Source organism: Budorcas taxicolor, chromosome 21 (genome assembly GCF_023091745.1).
Source record: "Budorcas taxicolor isolate Tak-1 chromosome 21, Takin1.1, whole genome shotgun sequence".
Taxonomy (NCBI): Eukaryota; Metazoa; Chordata; class Mammalia; order Artiodactyla; family Bovidae; genus Budorcas; species Budorcas taxicolor.
The window spans coordinates 62361406-62385414 of record NC_068930.1 but is presented as its reverse complement, the minus strand read 5'-3'; the positions used below and the strand labels follow the sequence as shown (position 1 = coordinate 62385414).

General features: G+C 53.8%; 1 protein-coding gene across 1 annotated transcript in view; it reads left to right on the top strand.

Annotated features, from left to right (window-relative positions):
- ASB2 (ankyrin repeat and SOCS box containing 2) overlaps positions 1-24009 on the top strand; it is a 48079-nt gene that overhangs the window by 18184 nt on the left and 5886 nt on the right. The window contains exons 3-9 of the mRNA XM_052659566.1: positions 4169-4267; positions 7752-7918; positions 8751-8906; positions 11098-11343; positions 15117-15288; positions 22074-22638; positions 23807-23960. Of these exons, the coding sequence (XP_052515526.1) occupies positions 4169-4267; positions 7752-7918; positions 8751-8906; positions 11098-11343; positions 15117-15288; positions 22074-22638; positions 23807-23960 (1559 nt within the window). The remainder of the gene's footprint in view (positions 1-4168; positions 4268-7751; positions 7919-8750; positions 8907-11097; positions 11344-15116; positions 15289-22073; positions 22639-23806; positions 23961-24009) is intronic.

Sequence of the window (24009 nt, the reverse complement as noted above, 5' to 3'; positions counted from 1 at the left end):
AAGATGAAAGCATGAGGCAGGAACTTGCTTGAGCTGATGTATGCACAGCTGCAAACAATTCAAAGAAGCCACTTTTACTGTACAGTTATGATGTTCCAGCTTCATTCTTGGCACTTGTATGTGAATCAGGCCTGGTCCCTGCTTTCCCTAAGCTTGCAGTCTAACGAGGGCAAGGCTCAGAGGTACACAATGATCGAATAGGATGGATGCAGCAAAGAGGCTTGCTTCAGTGTCAGAGGGACACAAGAAGAGTTGATTTATTTCTTAGTCTAGGAGGTGGGCTTTGCAGGATGAATAGGAGTTCGTCAAACAGGCTAGAGGAAGTGAACCTCTTTGAGCCTCAGTTTCCTCATCTGCAAAAGGGAGCCAATTATATTGCCTTCACAAAGTGGTCTAGAGGATGAAATGAAGTAGTTTGTGCCACGTGCCTATCATAAGACTCAGTACACAGCAAGCTCTCAGTGAATCTTAGCCTTCGATGGGAAGGCAGAAGTTGCTGCAGTCAGAACTTGCGTTCTCCTCTACCTGTGAGTCCTCTCTGGCCAGCCCAGAAAGGATGAGTTGGCCAGCGGATGAGAGGGGACAGAGCTCATGGGCAGCCTGGGCACGGAGGTAGTGGGCTCATGTGAGCTCTCCCTCTCTCTAACCATGAGTACAGAGGGCTGGCTCTCCAGGAATCTGAGGTCTTGGCCTATAACCGCACACCACCAAGACTGCCATAGAGGGTATTACCCTTTCAAAGGTTTTTGTTTGCTTGTTTTGTAATATTCATTGAAATTTATCAAGCATCTACTGTGTACTTCCCTGGGGGCTCAAACAGTAAAGAATCTGCCTGCAATGCAGGAGACTCAGGTTCGATCCCTGGGTCAGGAAGATCCTCTGCGGAAGGGAATGGCTACCCACACCAGTATTCTTGCCTGGAGAATCCCACGGACAGAGGAGACTGGCAGGCTCCAGTCCTCGGGTTTGCAAAGAGTCAGACACGACTAAGTGACTAACACTTGACTGTGTGCCAGACCCTGTACTCGTGACACCTGTGCTGGACGCAGGGTTCGTGTAAGGACCAGATGAGAGAGCAGGTATCAGACGCTGCTTGGTAGGGTGGCAGGCACAGGGAAGACTCTTGTTATCAGCTCCCTCCGCTACTAAGATGCCTGCTTGACACCTGCGTTCACCCAGGTCCAGGCCAAATTAACACCCTTCCTGGGACTGGCCCGAGCATCTTGTAAACTCCGCCAGGACTCACTGAGAAATTAGGGGACCTTGTCATCACTGCCTGGTTCCCCACTCTCACCGAGTCTGACCCGTGTCTGAAGCCAGGATCGGGATGGGCTGGATTCCAGGACAGGGACCTGGCTATGCGGACACACCCCAACCCCGACCTGCCCGCCCACACAGAGGACGGGGGACCCTTCCTGGGCCCCTTCCAGGTCATGACCTGTGCCCACATCCTGTCAGGTCCCTCTCACCTCGGATGACTCAGCCCTGGTGGTTTTCTTTGCTGGGAATTTCCCTGCTCCAGACCTGAGGGGAAGTGGGGTCGGCAGGCTTGAGCAGAAAGAACACGGAACCCAGTTGGGGGCCCCGCATGCTTTCCAGCTCTGAGCACTCACTCTATCTGCCCCTCCAGCCCAGTTAAGGCCTGATTTCAGAGCCCCCAGAGCGAATCCTCCGGCCTCTCTCCCAGGCCCTCCCCTGCAGCCCGGTGGCGGTGGGTGTCCTGGCCCCCCAACACTGTAGGTCTCTGAACATCTTGAGGATCACATCAACGATCTGCACTGCCCGGGGCCTAGTGCACGGCGTGGGACCAGCAGGAGCTGGGAAGGTCTCCTTGAAACAAGCCTGGTCTGTCTGTTTCCTCCTCCACCTGTGGGAGCAATCTGCCCCCTGCCTCCATCCAGGGAGCCGGGAGGATGGAAAGAAGGTGCTGCCCTGAGGCTTCATGAGGGAAAGTCACCGTCACCACCTCGCTACCACCCCCACCAGCCTCACTGTCCCTTTCTTGCTGTTACTTTCATGCCATCAGTGAAATGTCCTCATTTCAGGGTGAGAGTGGGCTGCTATCAATGCTTTTTACCTGGCTAGAATCAGTCTAACAGCAAAAAGTGATGAGGCCACACATGGACCCATGATGAGAGTGACTGGGTCCCCAGGACCTTGCAGATGTAGAAGCCCAGGGCTTTGTCATGACCCCTGGGCTGCGGACTGCCGCTGTGCCCAGAAGTCTCCCCTTTTCAGGGCCAGGAGTAAAGAATATACCTGCCAACACAGGAGACTCGAGCTTGATCCGTGAGTCGGGAAGATTCCCTGGAGGCAGAAAAGGCAACCCACTCCAGTATTCTTGCCTGGAGAATCCCCTTGGACAGAGGAGCCTGGCGGGCTACAGCCCACAGGGTTGCAAAGAGTCAGACACGACTGAGCAACTGAGCACATATACACGCAGCAAGTGCAGCAGTGATGCTGAAGCAGCAGGTCTTGGGGCTGGGGGAGGGGACCCTGGCAGGCCAGGGCTCTGAGCCCCTCCCCAGGACATGGCCTTAGATGTGTATGACCTCCTGAGTTCCCACGTGAGCTCGCTGCAGTGAAAGCTCCACAACCACCACACCAACGAGGGGACCCCCGGTCTGGTCCCGCCTCCTCATTTTGCAAAAGAGGAAACTGAGGCACGGAGTGGGGGGGGGCTTGTTCCCAGTTGCAGGGCCTGTCAGTGTGGTGGACTGAGGGCCGGAGAGGGGCTAAAGGGGTGGGAGAGAGGGAGAGACCAAGCCTCTGGGGAATAGAGCCCATCGTCCGAGCTCCACGGACAGGCAGGCAGCGACTTCGCAGCTGCGTGTGGGCCTGGGGCAGTTTCTCACTTCTTGGAGCCTCAGCCTCCATGTCTAGACAAAGCAGTGGCATCGGCACCCACTCTAGCGTTCGTGGCATCACACTCGGCCTCGTGGTGCTCAGGAACAGGTCGAGGAGAAGGAAGGCGGGAAGTGACGACTGTGCTGCAGTGATGAGCCACGCGGGACAGGTGCTGGCGTCCTGCCCGTCTCTCTGCTCCTCACCCTTCCCCGTGTCCCCACCTGGCTGAGGGTGCCCACAGAATCTGCCCGGCCTACAGTTCCAGCACCTCCGTGGCCCACAGGGGGCTGGTCACCTGTACCAGCACCCTCCCCAATCCTTCAAGGCACCCCAAGAGGAGCGCAGGAGACCAGACTGGGTCCTCTGGGGTGTCCATGGCCCCAGGGCCCCCAATCTGCTGGAAGAGGGGCCAGCAAGCCCTGTTCCCATGCCAGCTCCAACCAATTCAGATCTGTACAGAGGCCACCACCCCTTCTTCGGACCCTCCTGTTCTTACAACAGCCCGGGGTGGGGGGTGGGAAAACGGAGCCCAGAGAGACGAAATTGTGATATGATCAATGGTGGACACGTGTCGAGCCCTGTGCCCGGCCCTCTGATAAGCCCTTTACACCGTTCATGCACTCAGGCCTCACCAGCCTGAATCCCAGAGAAGGGGTACCCGTTCAAGGTCACAGAGCCAGGAAGTGCCAGAGCTGGATTTGAACCCATGTCAGTCTGACTCCAAGCCCGGCCCTCGGGACCCTCATGCATCCTTCTGATGTGCCCTCTGCACTGTTTGTTCTAACCCTGGGATGGCAGGACCCTCTAATGAGGAGCCGGTGAGGTGGGGGTGGGGCGCCGACCTGGCTTGGCGCCCCAGCTTTGCTCTCCTCATCCCCCATCCCAGTGAATTTCTTGTCCATCTCTTGTTGGGACCCAGCCCAGCCCACCCCAAAACTGAGTGCTTTTCATCCTGGGACCTGCCACTGACTACTTCTCACATCTTCTGGGTGAAGAATGTCACCTTGCTTCATATCTGCCTCCCGCGTGGTTGGCTGGGGACGGGGGACCTGGGGCGTGGGGTGAGGTTAACCTCATTGTTGTCTTATATGGTCATTTAAATCTCCCAGGGCTTCCTCCAAGGGCCAAAAATAATCTGGAGACACAGCAGCTGCGTCCAGACACAGGGAGGACCCGGCCATCTGCTTTGGTTCAGAGCCCTGTGTCTGTCTGTCAGTCTCCCCCTCGCTCTCCCTCCATCCCCGTTCCTGCCTCCGGCCATGACCCGCTTCTCATACACGGAATACTTTTCCCTCTTTCACTCCTGCCCTGCACCCTCCAGGTCCGCTGTGTCTCCTGAGAGCGCCCCGACCTCAGCCCCCAGGGGCCTGTTCCAGGAGGTTATGCAGAAATACAACCGCAGCAAGTCCTCCCAGCTGGCGTAAGTGCCCCCCGCCGTGGCCCCCAGACCATCCAAGCTCACTCTCCTCCAGACTGGGGTTGGGGGTGGAGGGCAGGCCCACCGGCCCCAGGATGGGACCCCCCCTCCCAGACACACACCTCTTCCAGGTATGTCCCCCTGAGACTCAGAGGCTCCAGCCAACCCAGGCTTGGTGGTCACAGACTCTATCCTCAAAGACCTGCCAGCCAGGCTGAGCTTGTGATTATCCCCTTGGTGTGCCGCCCCCTCAAATGGGCCCTGTGTACTGGAGTCACCCCACAGGGCTCTGAACCTGGGGACCCAGTGAGAGGGAGACTGGGGAGACAGCCCCAGGACCCCAGAGGCTCAGAGCTGAGGCTGATGAATCTGCTGCTTGTCTGTCTCACTTTCCCCCTGTCATCAGCGTGGGTCTGTCTGAGCACATCCACAAAGCCCACACCCACAAGTTCGGTTTTGCTTTGTTGCTTTTATTTATTAAGCGCCAGGTGCTAAAACGGAGAAACAATCCGAGCCACAGGAGGGGCTCTCTTTGCCTAGTACTAGGATCTGAGCTAGGTGTGTCCTTGAAAATAGCTCTATGCGAGTTCTGTCTCTGCTCCCCGACATAGACCCTAGAAGCAGCTAAAAGACAAAGAGGGGTCCCATTGCTGGAGCCCCTGTATCCTGGATCAGTTACGTTGTGAGGAGGAGGCAATTGGCCAATGCTTTACTTCTTCTTCTCAGCCCTTCGCAAGCCCTGCCATCCCACCTCCTCCTTGGTGCTGCAGGTAGGATTCTGATCGTCTGGAAGAGCGAGACCCAGCTTCTGGTCTCTGCGTGGCTGCCACTTCCTGTGCAACTGTCCACGAGTTGCTGTCCCTCTCTGAGTCTCTGTCCTGTGTTAGGACAGAGTGGCCTCCAGGGTCCTGTGTGGCTTCTTAGTCTCTGATGGTCTAACACCCCAACAGTTACCCCCACCCTCGAGGCGGGCACTTTGGCTGAGCTCACAGACAAGCCAGCGGTGTGTGTGCCTGAGTGCTCCAGGGTCCTTACACCACAGCTGGACAAGACCCAAGCTGGACGGCAGATCCTCAGAGTGTTCTCATGACACTACACACCACCGAGGCCACAAAAACAGCCAGCCCTCATCCTTTCCACTTCAGCCGGGTCCCACAGGAGACCTTCCGGGGGAGACGGGACACCTACCCCACCGGGGCCTTTCCTGACACCAACAGGGGCTGCTCTGGCCGCTCGTAGGAGGAGCTCGTCAAGGTGGCAGTGATGGCGTTGATGGGGACTCCAGGGCTTATCTGGTCAGTTACCCATCGTCCTTGCTGGATCTGTAACTTAACCGGCATCTGTGCTCTGAAGCTATTAATAACCAGAGAGGCTGAGAGCCGGGAGGAAGTGCTGCTCTCGCTGCAGGAAGCAGCTGGGAGGGTAAAGGGGTTGGCCCTGCAGACGTTCCGGGCCTATCCAGGCCCCTGACAGGGATGAGGGTCCTGGGACCAGGCTGGCCTCTGGTCTCACCTCCTCCATCCGGGAGATGGGGACATTCATGCAGCATGTTTCCCAAGGGTGGAACCACAGCAGTCGCGGTCCTCACTGACTCTCTAAGGATGGAGGAAGTCAGCTCCGAGAATGAATGAATGAATGAATGAACAAGTGAAGTGGCTCGGATGAGTCAAGCTAAGCAGTTACCTTTCACCTTAGCCCTGGAATCTTTTTGACGTTGACGAGTTTTAAATTGTGAAGACTTCAGATGTATTAGTCCTCCAGGCATTTAAATCTTGTAGCAGCTGAAAGTTCTAGGGGTGAGGAGAAGGATCTGGAGTAAGGAAAAGGGTTGGGCAGACCCCAGGGAGACACTCACTGTGAATAGTCCCACTCTGCGGGGTCTGTGCTTCCATCTCAGTGCAAATAGGCCCTGAGGTGGAGGTGTTTGGTACACTCTGGAGCGCTATGTGCAGGGAAGGTGTTTAACTATCATTAAAACTCCCATGGGGCTGGCTGCCCATCACTTTGGAGGCCAGCGCTGGATGCCCGAATCCTCTGGTACGGGTCTTGGTGCAGCAGAGCCAGGCACTGAAAGCTGCAGGGACAGAGGGGCGCCCTAATTCTCTGTTGGCCACCAAGGAGCTCCTTGTAAAAGGGACCCTTGGTTTCCATCTGTGAAGGTGAATGAGCTTGCCGTGTTTCTCGTAGAGTTTCCCCCTGTGGTGCCCAACTCAGAGGTAAAGACGTGGAAACGCTCCAGGTTCAAGGGGCTCACAAGGGCATGGAACACAGGCGAGGCCTGATCCAGAGCCCGCATATTTATTTTCATAGATTGATTTGCCTCCAAATAGGGATTCCCCGATAGCCAGTTGATAAAGAATCTGCCTGCAATGCAGGAGACCCCGGTTCGATTCCTGGGTTGGGAAGATTCCCTGGAGAAAGGATAGGCTACCCACTCCAGTATTCTTGGGCTTCCCTTGTGGCTCAGCTGGTAAAGAATCTGCCTGCAGTGAGAGAGACCTGGGTTCGATCCCTGGGTTGGGAAGATCCCTTGGAGAAGAGCAAGGGGACCCATACCAGTATTCTGGCTTGGAGAATTCCATGGGCTATGTGATCCATAGGATCACAAAGAGTCAGACACGACTGAGCAACTTTCACTTTCATGCCTCCAAATGCTCAAAGGAAATCATTGCAAAGTTGTTTTGAATGAGATGCAAATAAAATTCCCAAAGAAACAATAAAAATTCTAACAGGGAAGAAACTGTCTTTTGGGAAATAGAAGAGATGAAGGAGTGAAAGAATTAGGGGTCTGTTTGGTTGGTTTGGTTTTTTGTTTGTTTGCTTGGTGGCAAGGTATGTGAGATTTTAGTTCCCTGAACAAGGACTGAACCTGTGCCCCTTGCAGTGGAAGGGCGGAGCACTAACCACTGCACCCTAGAGAATTCCCTGTTACGGTTCTTAAAATTCTGAATTCTTCTTCCTCTCTCCCTCTCTTCCTTGTATGTTCTTTTTTGCTCTTTCTTTCAAGCAGCAAATATTTATTAAACACCTGTTAAGGACCAGCCACTGAGCTGGGCCCTGGGAATCAAATCATGAGGGATAAAAGAAAGACACAGGCCCTATGGTCTTGAAGCTCACAGTCCAGTGAAGGAGACAGACAGATGGTGGGCGAATGATCAAAGACATGTAAAGACAAGTGATGAGTCGATGGCTTATGACCGGAGGCAGCGAGAGGCTGACACGGGCAGGCAGGCCAAGGAAGCTGTGATGGGGCTGAGAGCTGGAGGGCCAAGGTCAGGCCTGAGGTCAGGGCAGGCTTCCCAGGGCTCGCCTGTGGGGGTTAGGAAGGATTATTCTCCTCATCAAGAGGACATGGCTGCAGGGGCTGAGCACCTGTCCCAGAGCAGCGGGGACAAGCAGGGCTGTGTGATCCCATGGCCAACCCCGCTCCTGGCCCTGCCTCTGTCCGCCCCGGTCCTGAGGAATGACCCGCCCTTTGCTCTTACAGGCCCGTGGACCCCCTGCTAAAGGCCATCAAGGAAGGTGATGAAGAGGCCTTGACGGCTATGATCAAGGCGGGCAAGAACCTCTCAGAACCCAACAAGGAGGGCTGGCTGCCGCTGCACGAGGCGGCCTACTACGGCCAGCTGAACTGCCTGAAGGCCCTGCACCGAGGTGAGGCGGCGGGTTGGGCTGCGGCCACAGGTGGGATTGGGACCCATGGGTGGTGGCACTTTCCTTCTGGAGCTTCAGCCCACAACAAGCATGGTGACCGGGGGCAAGGCCGAGGTATCACCCTGCCTTGCAGAGTTGAAGTCAGCATATTGGAAGGGAGGAGGTGACGTGTCCCCTGTCTCCCCAACTCCGCCCTCCCCACCCCATCCTGCCACCTCTCCAGCCCTCCAGGACAGGAGAGTCTAATTCCCAGAAGAGGACTGAGGGAGGGCTGACTTCTGAGAGTGCCAGCTTGTCCCAGAGTGTTCCAGGGTTGATCTGGTGTGGAAAATACCACAGCTGTGTCTGTGCCCTGCCAAGGCCGTCTCCAACATCTGTGAGATGCTGGGCAACTCATGCCTCCTCTCTGGAGCCTTGACCTCCCCCCAGGCTAGATGCGGGTGGGGAACACTGGCAAGCAGGATCTACCTCTGCCCTCGGGGATCCAGAAAGGGACCCCAGGCAGCCCACCACACGCCAGAGCAGAAAGAGCGGCAGTGGCTGGTGTGAGTGTGAGGGAAGGCTGGGTTCAGAGAAGGAGGGGGTTCAATCAGGGAAGGCTTCCCAGAGGAGGTGGCATCTGGGCTGGATTAATATGACCGGGAAGCTGAAACAGCCCTGTTGTAAGTGGCTGAATCCAGGACCAAGAGGAAGAAGGCAGTCTGGTTGGCAAATTCAGGCGGAGGCCACAGGTGTCTGTCCTCAGAATGGGAGGGAATCGGGACCAACTCTGTGTTGGAGGGACAGATGGGTATCTTCCTCCTTCATGAATTTCCTGGTCTGTCCTCCACAGCGTACCCGGCAGTCATCGACCAGCGCACCCTGCAGGAGGAAACGGCCCTTTACCTGGCGACCTGCAGGGAACACGTGGACTGCCTCCAATTCCTGCTCCAGGCTGGTGCTGAGCCCGACATCTCCAACAAGTCCCGGGAGACACCACTCTACAAAGGTGAGCCCAGGGGCATGGACTTCCCCCAGGAAAGGTCCAGAGGCGTATCAGGAGAATCTGCTTGCAAAGTGTACAACCCTCCCCACCGGGGTCTACTGTGATGGCACAGCCTCATTCAGGTGTATAACTTAACATACCTGAACCACTCATTCGTGCACGTATTCAGGCAATATTTCCCAAGTTCTCCCATGGGCCTGGCACACTGAGGACTCAGAGATGAAAAGACATGGCCCATCCCCGTGTGATCGTCCGTGTGACTCACAGGCGACATACATTGATTCTGTCAGCCACTGGCACCGAAGAGCTTGACACAAGGGAGCATGGGGGAGGGACCAGGATGTGGGAGAGGGCATCCCCACAGGAGGGGGTCCCAGAGCTGAGCCTGAACAGGAGGGATTCACCAGCTGGATGAGCAAGGGGAACAGCATAGGCAAAAGGGAAGAGGCATGAGAAGGGATTTGTTGCTCCAGGATTTTTGAGAAAATGAAAACCTCCAACTCACTCAATATGTCATCCCAGGACAGTCACCAGCTGCCCTAGCAGTGCCCAGAGTCAAAATCCGAATAATCATAACAGCTGGCAATTATCAAGCGTTTACTATGCACCAGGCTCTGTTCTTTTTTCTAACCCCCACACCCATCCACATACGAAGCAAGCACCGCTAGCTTCCCCAGTTTACAGATGAGGCCTTAAGGCATAGAGAGCAGACGGGAGGCACCCAGGATCACACGGCCAGGAAGGGCAGACCTGGGATCTAACTCTGAGGGCTGGATGCCAGCATCACGCTCTGGTGATGTCTAGTCCATGCCTATGCATGTAAACAATCAGCTCCGGGTCTTGCAAAAACACCGGACCTCTACACTTTGAAAAACAACAGAAATTCCCAATTTCCCGTGTGTCTGGTCTCTAAAACCTGGAATATCCCATCGGCAGCAGGAACCGGATCCACTGCAGACCTGCAGTGGAGGTGTCTTCCTTAGAACTCATGTCCCCTGGGCACCGGAGCCATCACCCAGAGCCCCAGCTGTCCCAGAAAGGGCTCCCAAGACGCTGAGTGATGCACAGCTGAAGCCTGAACCCTGATCCTGCATGAGCTCCACCCTAGAGCCTTTGTACCTTGCCCCACTCCATTCTCCACAGCATCCTCTCGGGAAGGTTTCGTTACCTGTGCTTCACAGGCGAAAGAGCCCAAGGCTTAGAGAAGCCGTGAGGACTTGGGGTCCTGTTTGAAACACTACACAGGCAGCCCCTCTTCCTTCGTGTGCATGCACGTTCAGTCTCTCAGTCGTGTCTGATTCTTTGCCACCCCATGGACTGTAACCCACCAGGCTCCTCTGCCCATGGGATTTCCCAGGCAAGAACCCAGGGATCGAACCTGTGTCTCCTGCATTTGTGGGCAGATTCTTTATCACTGAGCCACCTAGGAAGTCCCTCTTCCTTCTCCCTACCTCCCTAACTGACTTAAAGAAGTTTCCAGGGGTGGTTAATTTGGACAAGTTCTCAGTCTCCCTTGGAACAGCTCTGCCAGCACTAAGGGTACATTTAGAGTCCAGAGCCAGATAAGCTTAAAAGGGAGGTTTGGGCAGGTTGAGAAAGACTTGATGAGCTGCACTCAGAAGACAAATTTTAACTGAGCAGCCTTTGAGGAAGTGTTTTGAGCGGGAATGTGACACTGCCCTCCTCTTCTTCTGGCCTCGTGGAGGACTGAAACAGGTAACACCGGAAAGGGAGATGAGTTAGGGGCCTTCTGGAACCTTCCAGGGGACAGAGACTCCAGACCTGACTACCTGGATTTGAATCCCAGTTCTGTCACTTACTGTGTGACCCTGGGCAAGTCACTTAACTTCTCTGTGCCTCATTGTCCTCCTCTGTGAAAAGGGACAACACAGCATCCTGTAAGGGTATTTGGGAGAACTAAATTAACCACGTGACGTGCTTAGAATAGAGTACAGGCGCATAACCAGTGCTATACACACATCAGGATATTATTGCTAAGTACTATTACTATAGTTGTATATCCTAGGTTTAGTGAAAGGACTGGAACTTAGTGGAGACTCAGCAGATATTTGTTGCATGAATTCACTTCTGGCTGATGAATGAATGGTTGGATGGACAAATGAATGAATGAAGGCGTGGCTGCCCAGGTCCTGCCAGGGACCCCGCTGACCATCTTGCTTCTTGTTGGGCACAGCCTGTGAGCGCAAGAACGTGGAGGCAGTGAGGATTCTGGTGCAGTACAAGGCGGACACCAACCACCGCTGTAACCGAGGCTGGACGGCTCTGCACGAGTCTGTGGCTCGCAATGACCTGGAGGTCATGGAGATCCTGGTGAGCGGAGGCGCCAAGGTGGAAGCCAAGAATGCCTATGGCATCACCCCCTTGTTCGTGGCTGCCCAGAGTGGGCAGCTGGAGGCACTGAGATTCCTGGCCAAACACGGTGAGTAGTAAGGGTCCCTGGGTCATGAAGTTCCCAAGGAGCACAGCTGAGAAGGACCTCAGATTAACTCTAAGGGAAAGCAAGTTTAGGTGTCATCTATGGACATACTCTGATTGAGGGACAGCATCTTCCGGGAGTGCTGTGTTAAGAAGGATTCTGAGGTTGTTCCTAGGCTCAGCTGGAAACAAGTTGAGATCCACCAGTGATGCCTACAATTAGGAACACCCTTGGAGGGGTGTGGTACACCTGCCCCGTGTTAGCCTTCTCTCACCTAGTTCAACATCCTCATTTTACAAATGAGGAATCTGAGGCCCAGAAAGAGGAAGTGATTTATCTATCAATAGTCACGCAGCAAATTACTTATGGACTAGCCAGAATCTTAGCCTCCCAACACCCCAACAACTTCTCTTTCCATCACATCACCCTTCAGGGCCAGAAGGAACTTCAGACAACATTTAGGTCACCTCCTCGCTTTATATGGAGAAGGAAATGACAACCCACTCTAGTATTCTTGCTTGAAAATCCTATGGACAGAGGAACCTGGCAGGCTACAGTCTATGGGGTTGCAAAAGAGTCAGACACAACTTTGTTGTTAAAGAACAGCAACTCACTTTATAGGTGATGAAACCAAGGGCAAGCATGGGAACGTGATTTGTCCAAAGTCACACAACAAATTCGTGGCAGAACTTGGATTTAGACCCTGGTCTTTGTACTCTTTGCCTCTTAAAAAGTCTTTGATCACTTAATGGGATAAAATAAAATAATATTGCCCGGATTATTCCCAGTAACAGAAGACTCTGAGATGATGGCAGACGTTCTTTCGGTTAAAAAGATCATAATGTTCTGATTTTCCCCAATAACTCTTTTGATTTCTCTTCTCACTCCCATGGAAATGACCTTTCTGCTAGAGAAACAGACACCAGAAGCAAGCCAGACCTGGGGGCTGAGCTGGAAGAAGCTTTCAAGGACCTGCTGCGTGACAGGCCCTGCACTAAGCAGGAACACAGAATAGGCCGGAGGGGTTTTCTCTGTAGCCTAGGAGGCAGGGAGTGGAGGAGACTGAGGCTCAGAGAGATTAAATGGTCGGTCACAATCGGAGCCTGGATTCTGACTGCCATCATCTGACCCCAAACTGCATGCTCTTTGCACTCCACCACCCTGCCCCAGGGCTCGAGAATTTCCATCCTGGGACTTGGCCTGAATAAGCATCCATTTACTCAGCACGTGCCCAAGCTGTTGGGAAAACAGACCCAGGGCACATCCTTGCCACTGGGGACAAATCTGGACTGACCAGCCAGAGGCGAAAGAGCACAGGCAGGGTCCTGGGAGCCAGGCAAGGAGGCTGGACAAAGGGCCAGGCGCTCCGCGGGTGAGAGGAGCAGGCTAGCACTGAACATCTGCCCAGCTCTCCTGCTGACACCCTGAGTCAGAGTCTGTTCCCGTTGAGGGCTGAGTCCATTTGCAAATCCAAATATTTTTCTTGTGTGAGCAGGCGGCTTTGCTGGCAGGGGTCCAGGCTTTCGGAGAGCAAGTCTTCCGGAGCTCAGGGGTGTTGGAGCCACTTGCCAACTCTCCCTCGGGTGGAGGCAAGAGCAGTGCCTGGGTCCCAGCCCTTAGTCCTGGGGGAACTCGCGCCTGCTGAGCACCCTCTCTGTGTCAGGCTCCGGGCAGGGAGGTTGTCTTAATCCACTCAGGTGGCTGTCACAGCATACCACAGACTGGATGGCTTATAGACAACAGAGGTTTATTTCTCATAGGTTTGGAGGCTGGGAAGTCCAAGATCAAGGTGCCATTGGACTCAGCGTCCCATGAGAGCCTGTTTCTACCTCCTAGACATCCATCTTCTTCCTGTGTCCTCACATGGGGGAAGGAGAAAGGGAGCTCTCTGTGGTCTCTTCTATTAGGGCACTAATCCCATTCATGAGGTCCCCACCCATATAACCTAATCACCCCCCAAAGACTCCACCTCCTAACACCATCACACTGAGGATTAGGTTTCATATGAATCTTGGGGGGACATACATGTTTTTGTCTATAGCAGATATTTAATTCCATTATCTTACTTAGATAACCTCACAGTAACCCTGGTTGCTAGGTACTATTTTTCTCAGTCAACAGGTGAGAAAACTGAGGTTCCTAAAGGCTGAGGCCATAGAGCTTGTAAAGCATGAAACAGAAACTTCAGCTGCTGTCTGTCAGGAAAACCTGTGATATTTCCACTAGACCAGAAAGCAGTCATCAAGTATTAAAATTACCAGAGAGCTTGTGATAAGCTGACTGCCCAGAGGGGATCTGTGGTTTAACAGATACTTCTGATTTCAGCCCTTGCTGATATTTCACTGCTATCTCAGTTCCATTTCCTATCAGAATAGGGGCTGGGGAACAGACTGCACTTTTCTCTGCAGAGAAACCCCTGCCTTCCCTCTCCACCACCACCAGGAGATGGAGCAGATGTAGGAGATTGGGCTGAAGGGAGACCATCACCAGACTGATGCCTCCTCCTGGCAGTATGGTGTAGTGTTTCTTTCAGATGAAACAGAAGCCATGGCTGTTAATAAATTCCTCTCTTAATCTTTGAAACGGAAGGCATGCTGCATGCATGCTCAGTCACTTCACTCGTCTCCAGCTCTTTGGGACCCCATGGACTATAGCCCACCAGGTTCCTCTGTCCATGGAGTCTTCAGGCAAGAATACTGGGGTGGGTTTCCATGCCCTCCTCCAGGGGATCTTCCCCACCCAGGGATTGATCCGGGGTCTCCCACATTGCAGGCGGATTCTTTACCATCTGAGCCACCAGGCAGAGAAGAGCAAATAAATCCTAATTAATAAAGTTATTGGGGTTTTTTCTTTATGAGGCGGCTCTGTGCCCCCCTAGAACTGTGAGGGCCTTCCTCAGGGCAGGATCTGGATCATTTTAGGTGGAATGAGCGTTAGGAGCATTGTCTGTGCCATCAGAACATCTGCCAGGACTTCTGCAGACCGTCTAGGTTCACGATTTGGCTCTTCCCTTATGAGCTGTGGGGTCTGGGGCCAGTTGCAGGGGTTCTCTGTGCTTCAGTGCAAGAGACATAAGAGATGCAGGTTCGATTACTGGATCAGGAAGATCCCCTGGAGGAGGGCATGGCAAGCCACTCCAGTATTCTTGCTTGGAGAATCCCATAGACAGAGGAGCCAGGCAGGCTACAGTCCATAGGGTCGCCAAGAGTTGGGCTTGACTGAAAGGACTTAGCACACACACGCGCGCGCGTGCTTCAGTGTTCTTGTCTGTAACGTGGAGATAAAGTTGTTTCTGATGGCATGGGGTTAGCATATGTTGTGGCCTCAAAGAGTCAGCACATGCACAGCTCCATGTGTGTGTCTTAGTAGCTCAGTCGAGTCTGACTCTTTGCAACACTATGGACCATTGCCTGCCAGGGTCCTCTATCCATGGAATTCTCCAGGCAAGAATACTGGAGTGGGTTGCCATTCCCTTCTCCAGGGGATCTTCCCAACCCAGGGATCAAACCCAGGTCTCCTGAAATGCAGGCAAATTCTTTACCACATGAGCCACCAGGGAGGGCCCGGCATAGAGCAAGTGGCTGGAAAATCCCAGCATCACTATGGCAGTTCAGGCTGGCGGCCCGGGGTCTCAGTGTAGCAGAAAGGAGCTGGGGGTCCTCCGGGTGATCCAGTGTGTCAGGGTGGTTACGGCAGCAGCACCCAGCCCGAGGTGGGCGTTACATCAAGGACAGTGACCGGCCTGATCACTCACCAATCTGCCTCTCCTTCTCCAGGCGCTGACATCAACACACAGGCCAGCGACAGCGCGTCCGCCCTCTACGAGGCCTGCAAGAACGGGCACGAGGAGGTGGTGGAGTTCCTGCTGTCACAGGGTGCGGACGCCAACAAGACCAACAAGGACGGCATGCTCCCGCTGCACATCGCCTCCAAGAAGGGTAACTACAGGTCAGCCCAGGCCCCGCCCCCAGGCCCCGCGGCTCCTCCCATTTCCCCACCCATTCCTCCGAATGCCCCGCCCACTGGGGGGTAGGGAGGGCCGGAGAGTTCAGGGCCCAGGTCACGGTTTAGGTGGAAAAGTGGAACACCACCAAGCAGTTAGCAAGCTAGAGTGAACGCTTACAACAATGGCAACAACAATAATAACAGCAAACTCCTATGAGACACTTACCAGCACTTTACATTATAAACATGTTTAATCCTTTTAACAACTCTACTGAGGTAGATATGATTATCTTCTTTTTTTTTTTCAAAATGAGGAAGCTAAGACACAGAGAGGTTGAGTGACTTGCCCAAGATCACTCAGCTTGTACATGACAGGAGCTGACTTGTTCCGAACCTTATGTCTACCAGATTCCACACAGGAAGCCGGATAGGAATCCAGACTAGGGGATATTTCTATTAAGGATGCAAAAATAGCCTCTCAGGCAGTAAGCAAGGATACAGGGAACATCTACAATAATACAAATAGTACCATTGGTATTAGCTAGTTTTTGTTGAGCTCTTATTATGTGTTAGGTACTTTGAAAGAGATGAAAGAAGCTAAAGCTCTCAGGGAGCAGGCTGGTGAGAGAGAAGATGCATGCATGCACACAGAGAGAAACACGCTCATGAAAATGAAAAAGCACGCAGGGCTGAGTCGCATGCTGGTCCTCGAGACTAGCGTGGGCTGGAAGCAGAGGTGTGCTAGACCTGGCTTGTGCAACTGCTGTGAGCTGATTGATCACCTTGGTAGTCTGAAATCGGCCTTGGTGAGAGTATTTACTTCATGGAAACTGGTGATTGTTAGAAATCAGAGCCCCCTCCTTCCCCCGAAGAGCAAGCTGTTAAACTTCTACCCGCACCACCACTAGCTGGAGGGTCAGGAGAGCCTTGCCCAGGGGGTGGAACTCCAGCTAACCGTGAAGGATGCATGGGCCCAGTAATTTCCACTTGACCAGTGTTCCCTAAACTGAGCATTCACAGACTTTCTTCCTGCTTTTAGATGTCTATACCTTCACTTCTTAGCATGGTCCCTTAAAGACATTTTCATTTTAAATGAATTTATTTTCAAAAGGAAACATTAAATTGTTCAAATTACCAATTAATAATAATAATAATAAAAACCTTCTCACCTATAATCCCATCTCCTGTATCCCAGATGACACACTTCAGGAAATTCAGCCCTGTCCCCAACAGGAAGAAGATTGTGCATGCTGGGGGGTGTGGGTGGTCTCCACTCAGGGAGATGGGGGTGAGAATGACACCCTGGGGTATGGAACAGAGACACAGGAGACAGAGCTGACCCTCAGGGCTCCAGGCCCTGCTCTGCAGGTACCCACACAAATGACCAGCCAAGGATGCCTCCCCACCCCATCCATGCACACAGGAGACCTCACCTTCTCTGGGCCACATAGCAGGCTATGAGGAAGACAGATGTGGGTTTCAATTCCTACTGAGGCCTTGGGGAAATTATTTAACCTTTCTGAGCCTCAATTCCCTCCTCTGTAAAATACGAAGTAGCCGGACTGCCTGGGGGGGCTATTGTGGGGACTGGATGCACGTGAAATGGATGCACGTGTGTATAGAGTAGAAATAAAGCGCCCAGCAGAGTGCAGCACACAGTAGGTGCTTGCTGGGTCTGTGTTCTCTTATGTAGGAAGGGTAAATTCCATCATTTTTCAGTGAAGCCAGTGGAAGGGCAAAAGCAACTCAAGTTAGGCAGAGGTGATGGGCAAGATAGCATCTCTCTCTCCAGTTGCAAAAAGATCCAGCAGCAGTCAACAAACATGGTTTATCTTAGTCTGACTCTAGGAAGATCCAGAGGGAAAGAGAGAGAAGGGTTGACCCTCGAAATCTCCTGGTCCACTGGCTCTCCAAACCTGCCTGTACAGCACAGTCACTCTGGGCTGTTTTTTAAATGACGCCTCCCAGACACACAAAACCAGAATCTCCAGGAGAGAAGGAGCCCATGCCTTTATCTTTGAAAAGCTCCCAGCCAACCAGATACAGCCCAGTCAGACCTTTAGGGGGAACACTGATGTAATCAAGCATGATTTTGCAGAGGAGGGACCCGAGGTCAGAGACGGGAAGTGACGTGCCAGAGCGTGGCAGAGCTGGGAATGTCACTTGGCATCGTTCAATCACACCCAATGCCTTCAGGTAGGCCCAGGAGCCAGCAGTCTGGCCCTAGCTAGTGGACAGTTTGACGGAGCACTGGGCATGCCTAAGGCTGGCCAGGGAGCAAGGCTGGGCCTCTCTGGAACCACCTATATGAATGATGTATGCTCCTGGAAAGTCTCCTGCCTGAGACTCGTGCTGACCCCCAAAGCCATTTCTCTGGTTGTTCACCCTCCATTCTCAGATCCCAGGTTCTTCTGGACCCCAAGAGTGAGAGGGATCTGGCCGCAGTTTGAGAGCTGCCCTACAAAGGGGTAAAACCAGGTTCCCACGAGCTTCTGTCACCTGGCAGGGCCCCCGCCAGGCAAAGCCCCAGTGCTGCACTCACCCCGGGGCGTGTGGCATGTGGCCCTCTTCATGCTGTCCTTCCTTGGCTGCTCGGGGATCTGCTGTGACATTCTCTAGGCTTTCCACCCTCAGCTGCCCGCCAGGACACCCTGCCCGTCCATGACACGGAAAGTGGCTCCCGCAGCTGGGGTCCATGTTCGCCAGATGGTGAATTCAGTGCATTTACTGCAGAGCGTGACATTTAGGTGTGGCTGAGAAAGAAGCCCCCAAGACCCCAAAGTCTTAGGCACCTCCAAGATACACTTTTTTCTTAGTTTTCATTTCCAGTTTAGCAAACGCAACTTTTGAGATTAAAACTCAGCACCAAGTGAAAGAAAGTGAAGTCATTCAGTCGTGTCCGACTCTTTGGGACCCCGTGGGCTATAGCCCGCCAGGTCCCTCCGTCCATGGGATTTTCCAGGCGAAAATACTGGAGTGGTTTGCCATTTCCTTCTCCAGGGGATCTTCCCAACCCAGAGAACGAACCCAGGTCTCCCACACTGCAGGCAGACTCTTTACCATCTGAGCCACCAGGGAAGCTAGCACCAAAGATAGATTTATTAAGAAACTGTTGGTATTAGACAAGAGCAGATGGCCCAAGGTTCCTTTAAACTGAATTTAGAATAGCACTGGAACCACTGGATCGCAACCTTGGCTACACACTGGGACCCTAGCGAACTCTTAAAGTCCCAACGCTTGGGCCCCAGCCTCAGAGATCTCACTGAAAGCAATCTGGGTTGGGGCTGAGGCTGCAGATGATTTTATGAGGCATCCCAGGAGAGAACCAGTATCTTAGACTCAATTTTGTGGCTGACATATAACACAGACTTGCCTTTGGACTTTATTTCTGGCCTCCTCATTTTAAAATATACTTTCTCTTTTACTTCTAATTAATATTACCTTTGCAAGACCTTTAAAACTCTTTCTGGGAAAACTGCTTCCCTGCTCTAGCTCCCAGGTGAAAAGCTGCAGACTTTCCCCTGAGGGACCCCTCATGGGCAGAAGTTCCACTGTGCCCTTGGGGACACCCTCAGGCAGATTCTCCTCTGTGGAGTCTTTTCTGGCTCCACACAGCCTCAGAGAAGAGATAATCCCCCCAACACACACACGCAAATACAGAGCTGGGTTGACACACCGCTGCCCAGTGTTACTGGGAGCGGAGCCATTTGTGGGCAGCTGGTTCCCTTGTGAAAGTAAAGTCCATGGTCAAATTTACACTGAATGCTGGCAAAGGTCACACCACCATGACCTGGTGACCCAGGAGGCTGAGCTGGTGGGTGCAGCCTCTGTGCTGGGGAAAGAAGAAGAGACGGATGGGACACTGGGCCTCCCAGATACCAAAACTTGTACCAGGCAACGGGCACTTTTGCTGTCTACTTAAGTTGCATTTCGAGCTCCTGTGGTCCCAGGGCTCCCTGTGGGAGAAGTGGGAAGGTCCCAGCCTGTCTTATTGGGTCCAGCCCTCACTCTCCTGCCTTCTTCCCACCAACTGGGCTGGGAGAGAGGAATGATGACATGCAGACATGCACTGGGGCCACCAACACCTTCATTCTGCCTGGGCTTTGCTATCTACCTCCAGGCCAACCTCACTCTCTCCCCGCCCCCATATTCAGGTCTCAGTTTCACCCCCTGTAAAATGGGAGGCTGGACACACTGATCTCCAGGCCCCACGCAGCATGACACACTGACTCTCAGCTTGGCCATGTCCTACAGAAGTGTACAACAATTAGATGATTTCACTGTTATTAAGATGATGCTTCTGGGACCTAGGCTGCCTCCAGTCATGTTCCCACATTTCTGCCACTTTGCCTTGGTTCGACAGGGGACCACTGGAGACCAGCTGTGACCTGCCAGATATCAGCCCATCTGGCCAGCGGCCCCGGGCAGTCCCCCTCGCTCTTTTTCCCGTGGTTGGGCATGTTACGGCTGTTACAGAGCATTTGTCAGCGATGGCTGCGGTCCAGGGCGAGGCCCTGGCCCTGCCTTTGACCAGCACCTCTACAGAGTGAGGTCAGGCCTCCTGAGCCTGCACAAATAGAAATTAGGAGGCAATTAGCCCCCCTGGGTGTGTGAATTTCCTTTTGAGGTTTGAGAGGCAGATTTTAAGCAAACACAGCATCACTAACCATAATAATACTTTCCACTGGGATCCTAACGGGAGATCCCTGGCATCAGATTTCCAGGAAGCCAGAAGCCCAGGAAACCCAAATGCCAAGAGGCAGAGAGGCTTGGGAACAGGCTTGGTGCACCTGCTTGCCCTGCTGTGGTCACCTCCTTGAAGCCCACCCGAGGTCACTGGTCAGCAGGGGTTGGGGAAATTAGGATCTGGAATCATGTCAGTGGCAAGAGCTTGGCAGGTGGCAGGGGTTTAGGGGAAGAGAGCAAACACAAGAGGTCAGGGGTCCTGGGGTCAAGCCCCAGAACGGCTTTATGGCCTTTGATCCGTTGCTTCATCTCTCTGAGCCCCCTCTGTCATAAAGAAGGCCACAGACCCAGTTGGGCAGCCCCACTGGGCTGTAGAGAAGGTAAAATGTGTCAGGCAAGTTAGTGCATTGTCAGGAATTCAAAACCCTGTGACATAGCAGCTGTCACCTGACCACTGGCTACACAAGAAGTAGGGGAGTGGCTAAGAGTGTGGCTCACTCTAGGGCAAGGGGCCCCGACCTCTGGGATCTACTGCCTGGTGATCTGAGGTGGAGCTGATGCAATAATAGAAACAAAGAGCACAATAAATAAAATGCGCTTGAATCCATCCCCCCATCCCCAGTCCATGGAAAAATTGTGTTCTGTGAAGCTAGTCCTTGATGCCGAAAAAGTTGGAGACAGCTACTCTAGGGGGAATCAGACTACCTGGGTTCAATCCTTGCCGCCATCACCTACTACTGGCTGGCTTTGTGTCCCAGGGCAAGTCACTTACCCCCTCTGGGTTTCTGGTTCCTCATCTGTAAGTGAAATTAATACTAGTACACACCTCATAGGGCTGTTGGGAGGATATATTATAATAGATTACTGTAGGTTAACTGCTGAGAACAGCACCTGATTCAACAGGAGAGACCACAGTCAGGACTGGCAAGAATCTCCAGCCTCAGCCACAGCTGATCAGCCCTCTCCAGGCCATAGGCAGGGCAGCGAGCCTGGGAGAGGCTAGAATCAGCCTTCAGGGGAAGAGGCATTGAGATCCACAGGACAGGAGAGGCGACCTCATGGTCACTGAGGGCTGACTGTGGCCTCGGGCAGGAGTGGTTGGGACAGACACGTTTGTCCCGTCCTGTTCCCCAGGACCTGGCGGCTCCCTCAAGTCCTTGGGACAGCAAAACAGAGATATAGGACAGCTTAGCCCTGGAGTCAGGGGAGGCGACAAGTCCTGGTTTGTGTCTCCCAACATATGGCCTGGGCAAGTCCCCTAACATCACTGAGCACGGATTTTTCTCATCTGAAACAAATGTGAATGACAAGACACACTTTATGGGTTGTTGTGGAGATTAAACCAAATAATGCGTGTAAAGCCTTTGGACGGCGTCCTGGCACATAGTGAGCCCTTGGAGAGGGCTGTTCCCACCCCCCAACCCCCCTCCTCCTCCACCAACCTAGGCAGGGCAGGGTCTGCACAACTTCATTGTGTTTTCCCATTCTAGGTCTGGGGGCTTTCCAGTCAATTCCTCTAGAAAACTGAATTGGGAGTGGGCAATACCCCTTAGCCTAAAAGAAGTCAGCAAGAGATTCTTGAAACCGCAGTCCAGTCTGGCTGAGATTTTTAAAGGGCTCAGACTTTGGAGGCTTGTGGCTCAGCTTCTAAAGAATCCGCCTTCAATGTGGGAGATCTGGGTTCGATCCCTGGGTTGGGAAGATCCCCTGGAGAAGGGAATGGCTGCACACTCCAGTATTCTGGCCTGGAGAATTCCATGGACTGTATAGTCCATAGGGTCACAAAGAGTCAGACACGACTGAGTGACTTTCACTTCAGACTAACTTTAGGGGTTCTGGGTTTGAAGCCCAGCTCCACTCGTTACCGGCTCTGAGCTTTTGAGAACATGGTGGAAGCTCTCTGAGCCTCAGTTTCCTTATCTGTAAAGTGGACCCCCTCTCCCTCCAGTGTAATTGTTGAGACTGGCCGTCTCCACGGCGCCCCCTGCTGGTGGGCCCTGCCGCTCCCACGCAGTGGTTGCGAGCGTCTGAGCCTGGGCCCCTCGGCGCCCCCTGCCGGCGGGTCCGGTGCCGTGACCCGCGCGTGCCCGCCCCACCCGCAGGATCGTGCAGATGCTGCTGCCGGTGACCAGCCGCACGCGCGTGCGCCGTAGCGGCATCAGCCCGCTGCACCTGGCGGCCGAGCGCAACAACGACGAGGTGCTCGAGGCCCTGCTGGGCGCGCGCTTCGACGTGAACGCGCCGCTAGCGCCCGAGCGCGCGCGCCTCTACGAGGACCGCCGCAGCTCGGCGCTCTACTTCGCCGTGGTCAACAACAACGTGTACGCCACCGAGCTGCTGCTGCTCGCCGGCGCCGACCCCAACCGCGACGTCATCAACCCCCTGCTCGTGGCCATCCGACACGGCTGCCTGCGCACCATGCAGCTGCTGCTGGACCACGGCGCCAACATCGACGCCTACATCGCCACGCACCCCACCTCCTTCCCCGCCACCATCATGTTCGCCATGAAGTGCTTGTCGCTGCTCAAGTTCCTCATGGACCTCGGCTGCAACGGCGAGCCCTGCTTCTCGTGCCTGTACGGCAACGGCCCGCACCCGCCCGCCCCGCCGCCCTCCAACAGGTTCAATGATGCGCCCGCCTCTGACAAGGCGCCCAGCGCGGTCCAGGTAGGGGGGCGCGCCGCGGGGACTGCGGCCAGGCCCAGCGGGCTCCAGAGGCTGGGGGGACTGGAGGCAGGGGGGACCCTCGGCAGGGTGGACTGCACTTGGGAGGCAGCTGGAGACGGTGGTGAACAGGATTTAGAGGCAGTGTGGACTAACGGTTAGTGCACTTTGGAGGGCGTGGGAGCTGGCGTTTAGCACCCTTTGGAGGCAGTGGAAATTCAGTGATTAACCTCCTTTAGAGGCAGCAGGCCTTAGCGGTTCGCAGGAGCACTTCCGCCCTCTGTATTAGGGGAGGGAACAGTTCGGCAGGCGATTAGTGGGGAACTCTGCAAAACTGAGGGGTTCACCACCCCCAGCAAACCTACACCTGGAATATCACGGTGATGGACCAAGATCCGGGTAGAGGTGAGAACAGGCCTAATAGAAGAGCAGGTGAGCTACAGAAAGTCAGTGACCCCAGAGGCAAGACCTGTCCATGGTGTGATTTAATAAGACAAAGTCCAAAGAACAGGAAGTTAGAGGCGCTTGCTTAGTGGTCCAATGGTTAAGAATCCAACACTGCAAGGGATACTGGTTCCATCCCTGGTCCCAGATCTCACATACCACTGAGCAACTAAGCCTGTGAGTCGCAACTATGAAAGCCTGCCTGCCTAGAGCCTGTGCAACAAGAGAAGCCTGCAGACTGCAATGAAGAGTAGCCCCCGCTTGCTGCAACTAGAGAAAGCCTGTGTGCAGCGACAAAAACCCACCATAGGTGGAAAAAACAAATCTTTAAAAAGGAAGAAACACTCTTCTCTTAGAGCTATTAACAATGGCTAATGGCATCACTTAAGGGCCATCTTCTATGTGCAACGAAGTTTATGTTTATATTGCCTTAATTCTCATTAAAAAAAACCCTTCAAGTGAGTGTCATATACCCATTTTCTAGACAAGGAAGTTGAGGCTTAGGGGGCCCAAGCTGCCCACCTCCCACTTTGGGCAGCAGAGGCCTGTGTTGATGAGAGAGAGGTGTGGATCTGGAGAGCTGGATTCTACCCTGGGCTTGCGTGGTGTCTTTGCTCAGACATGTCCCCTGCCCTCAATGGCTGTGGGTTCCCGCCTGTAGGATGAGCTTGCTGAGGCAGCGCTCTTGATGCTCGGCACCCCAGCGCTGGTGTGTGTTCTCTTTCAGTTCTGCGAGTTCCTCTCTGCCCCGGAAGTGAGCCGCTGGGCAGGGCCCATCATCGATGTCCTCTTGGACTACGTGGGCAACGTGCAGCTCTGCTCGCGGCTGAAGGAGCATATTGACAGCTTCGAGGACTGGGCTGTCATTAAGGAGAAAGCAGGTATGGGCTGCCGCTGCTGCTGCTGCTGGCAGATGCCAACTCAGGCCCA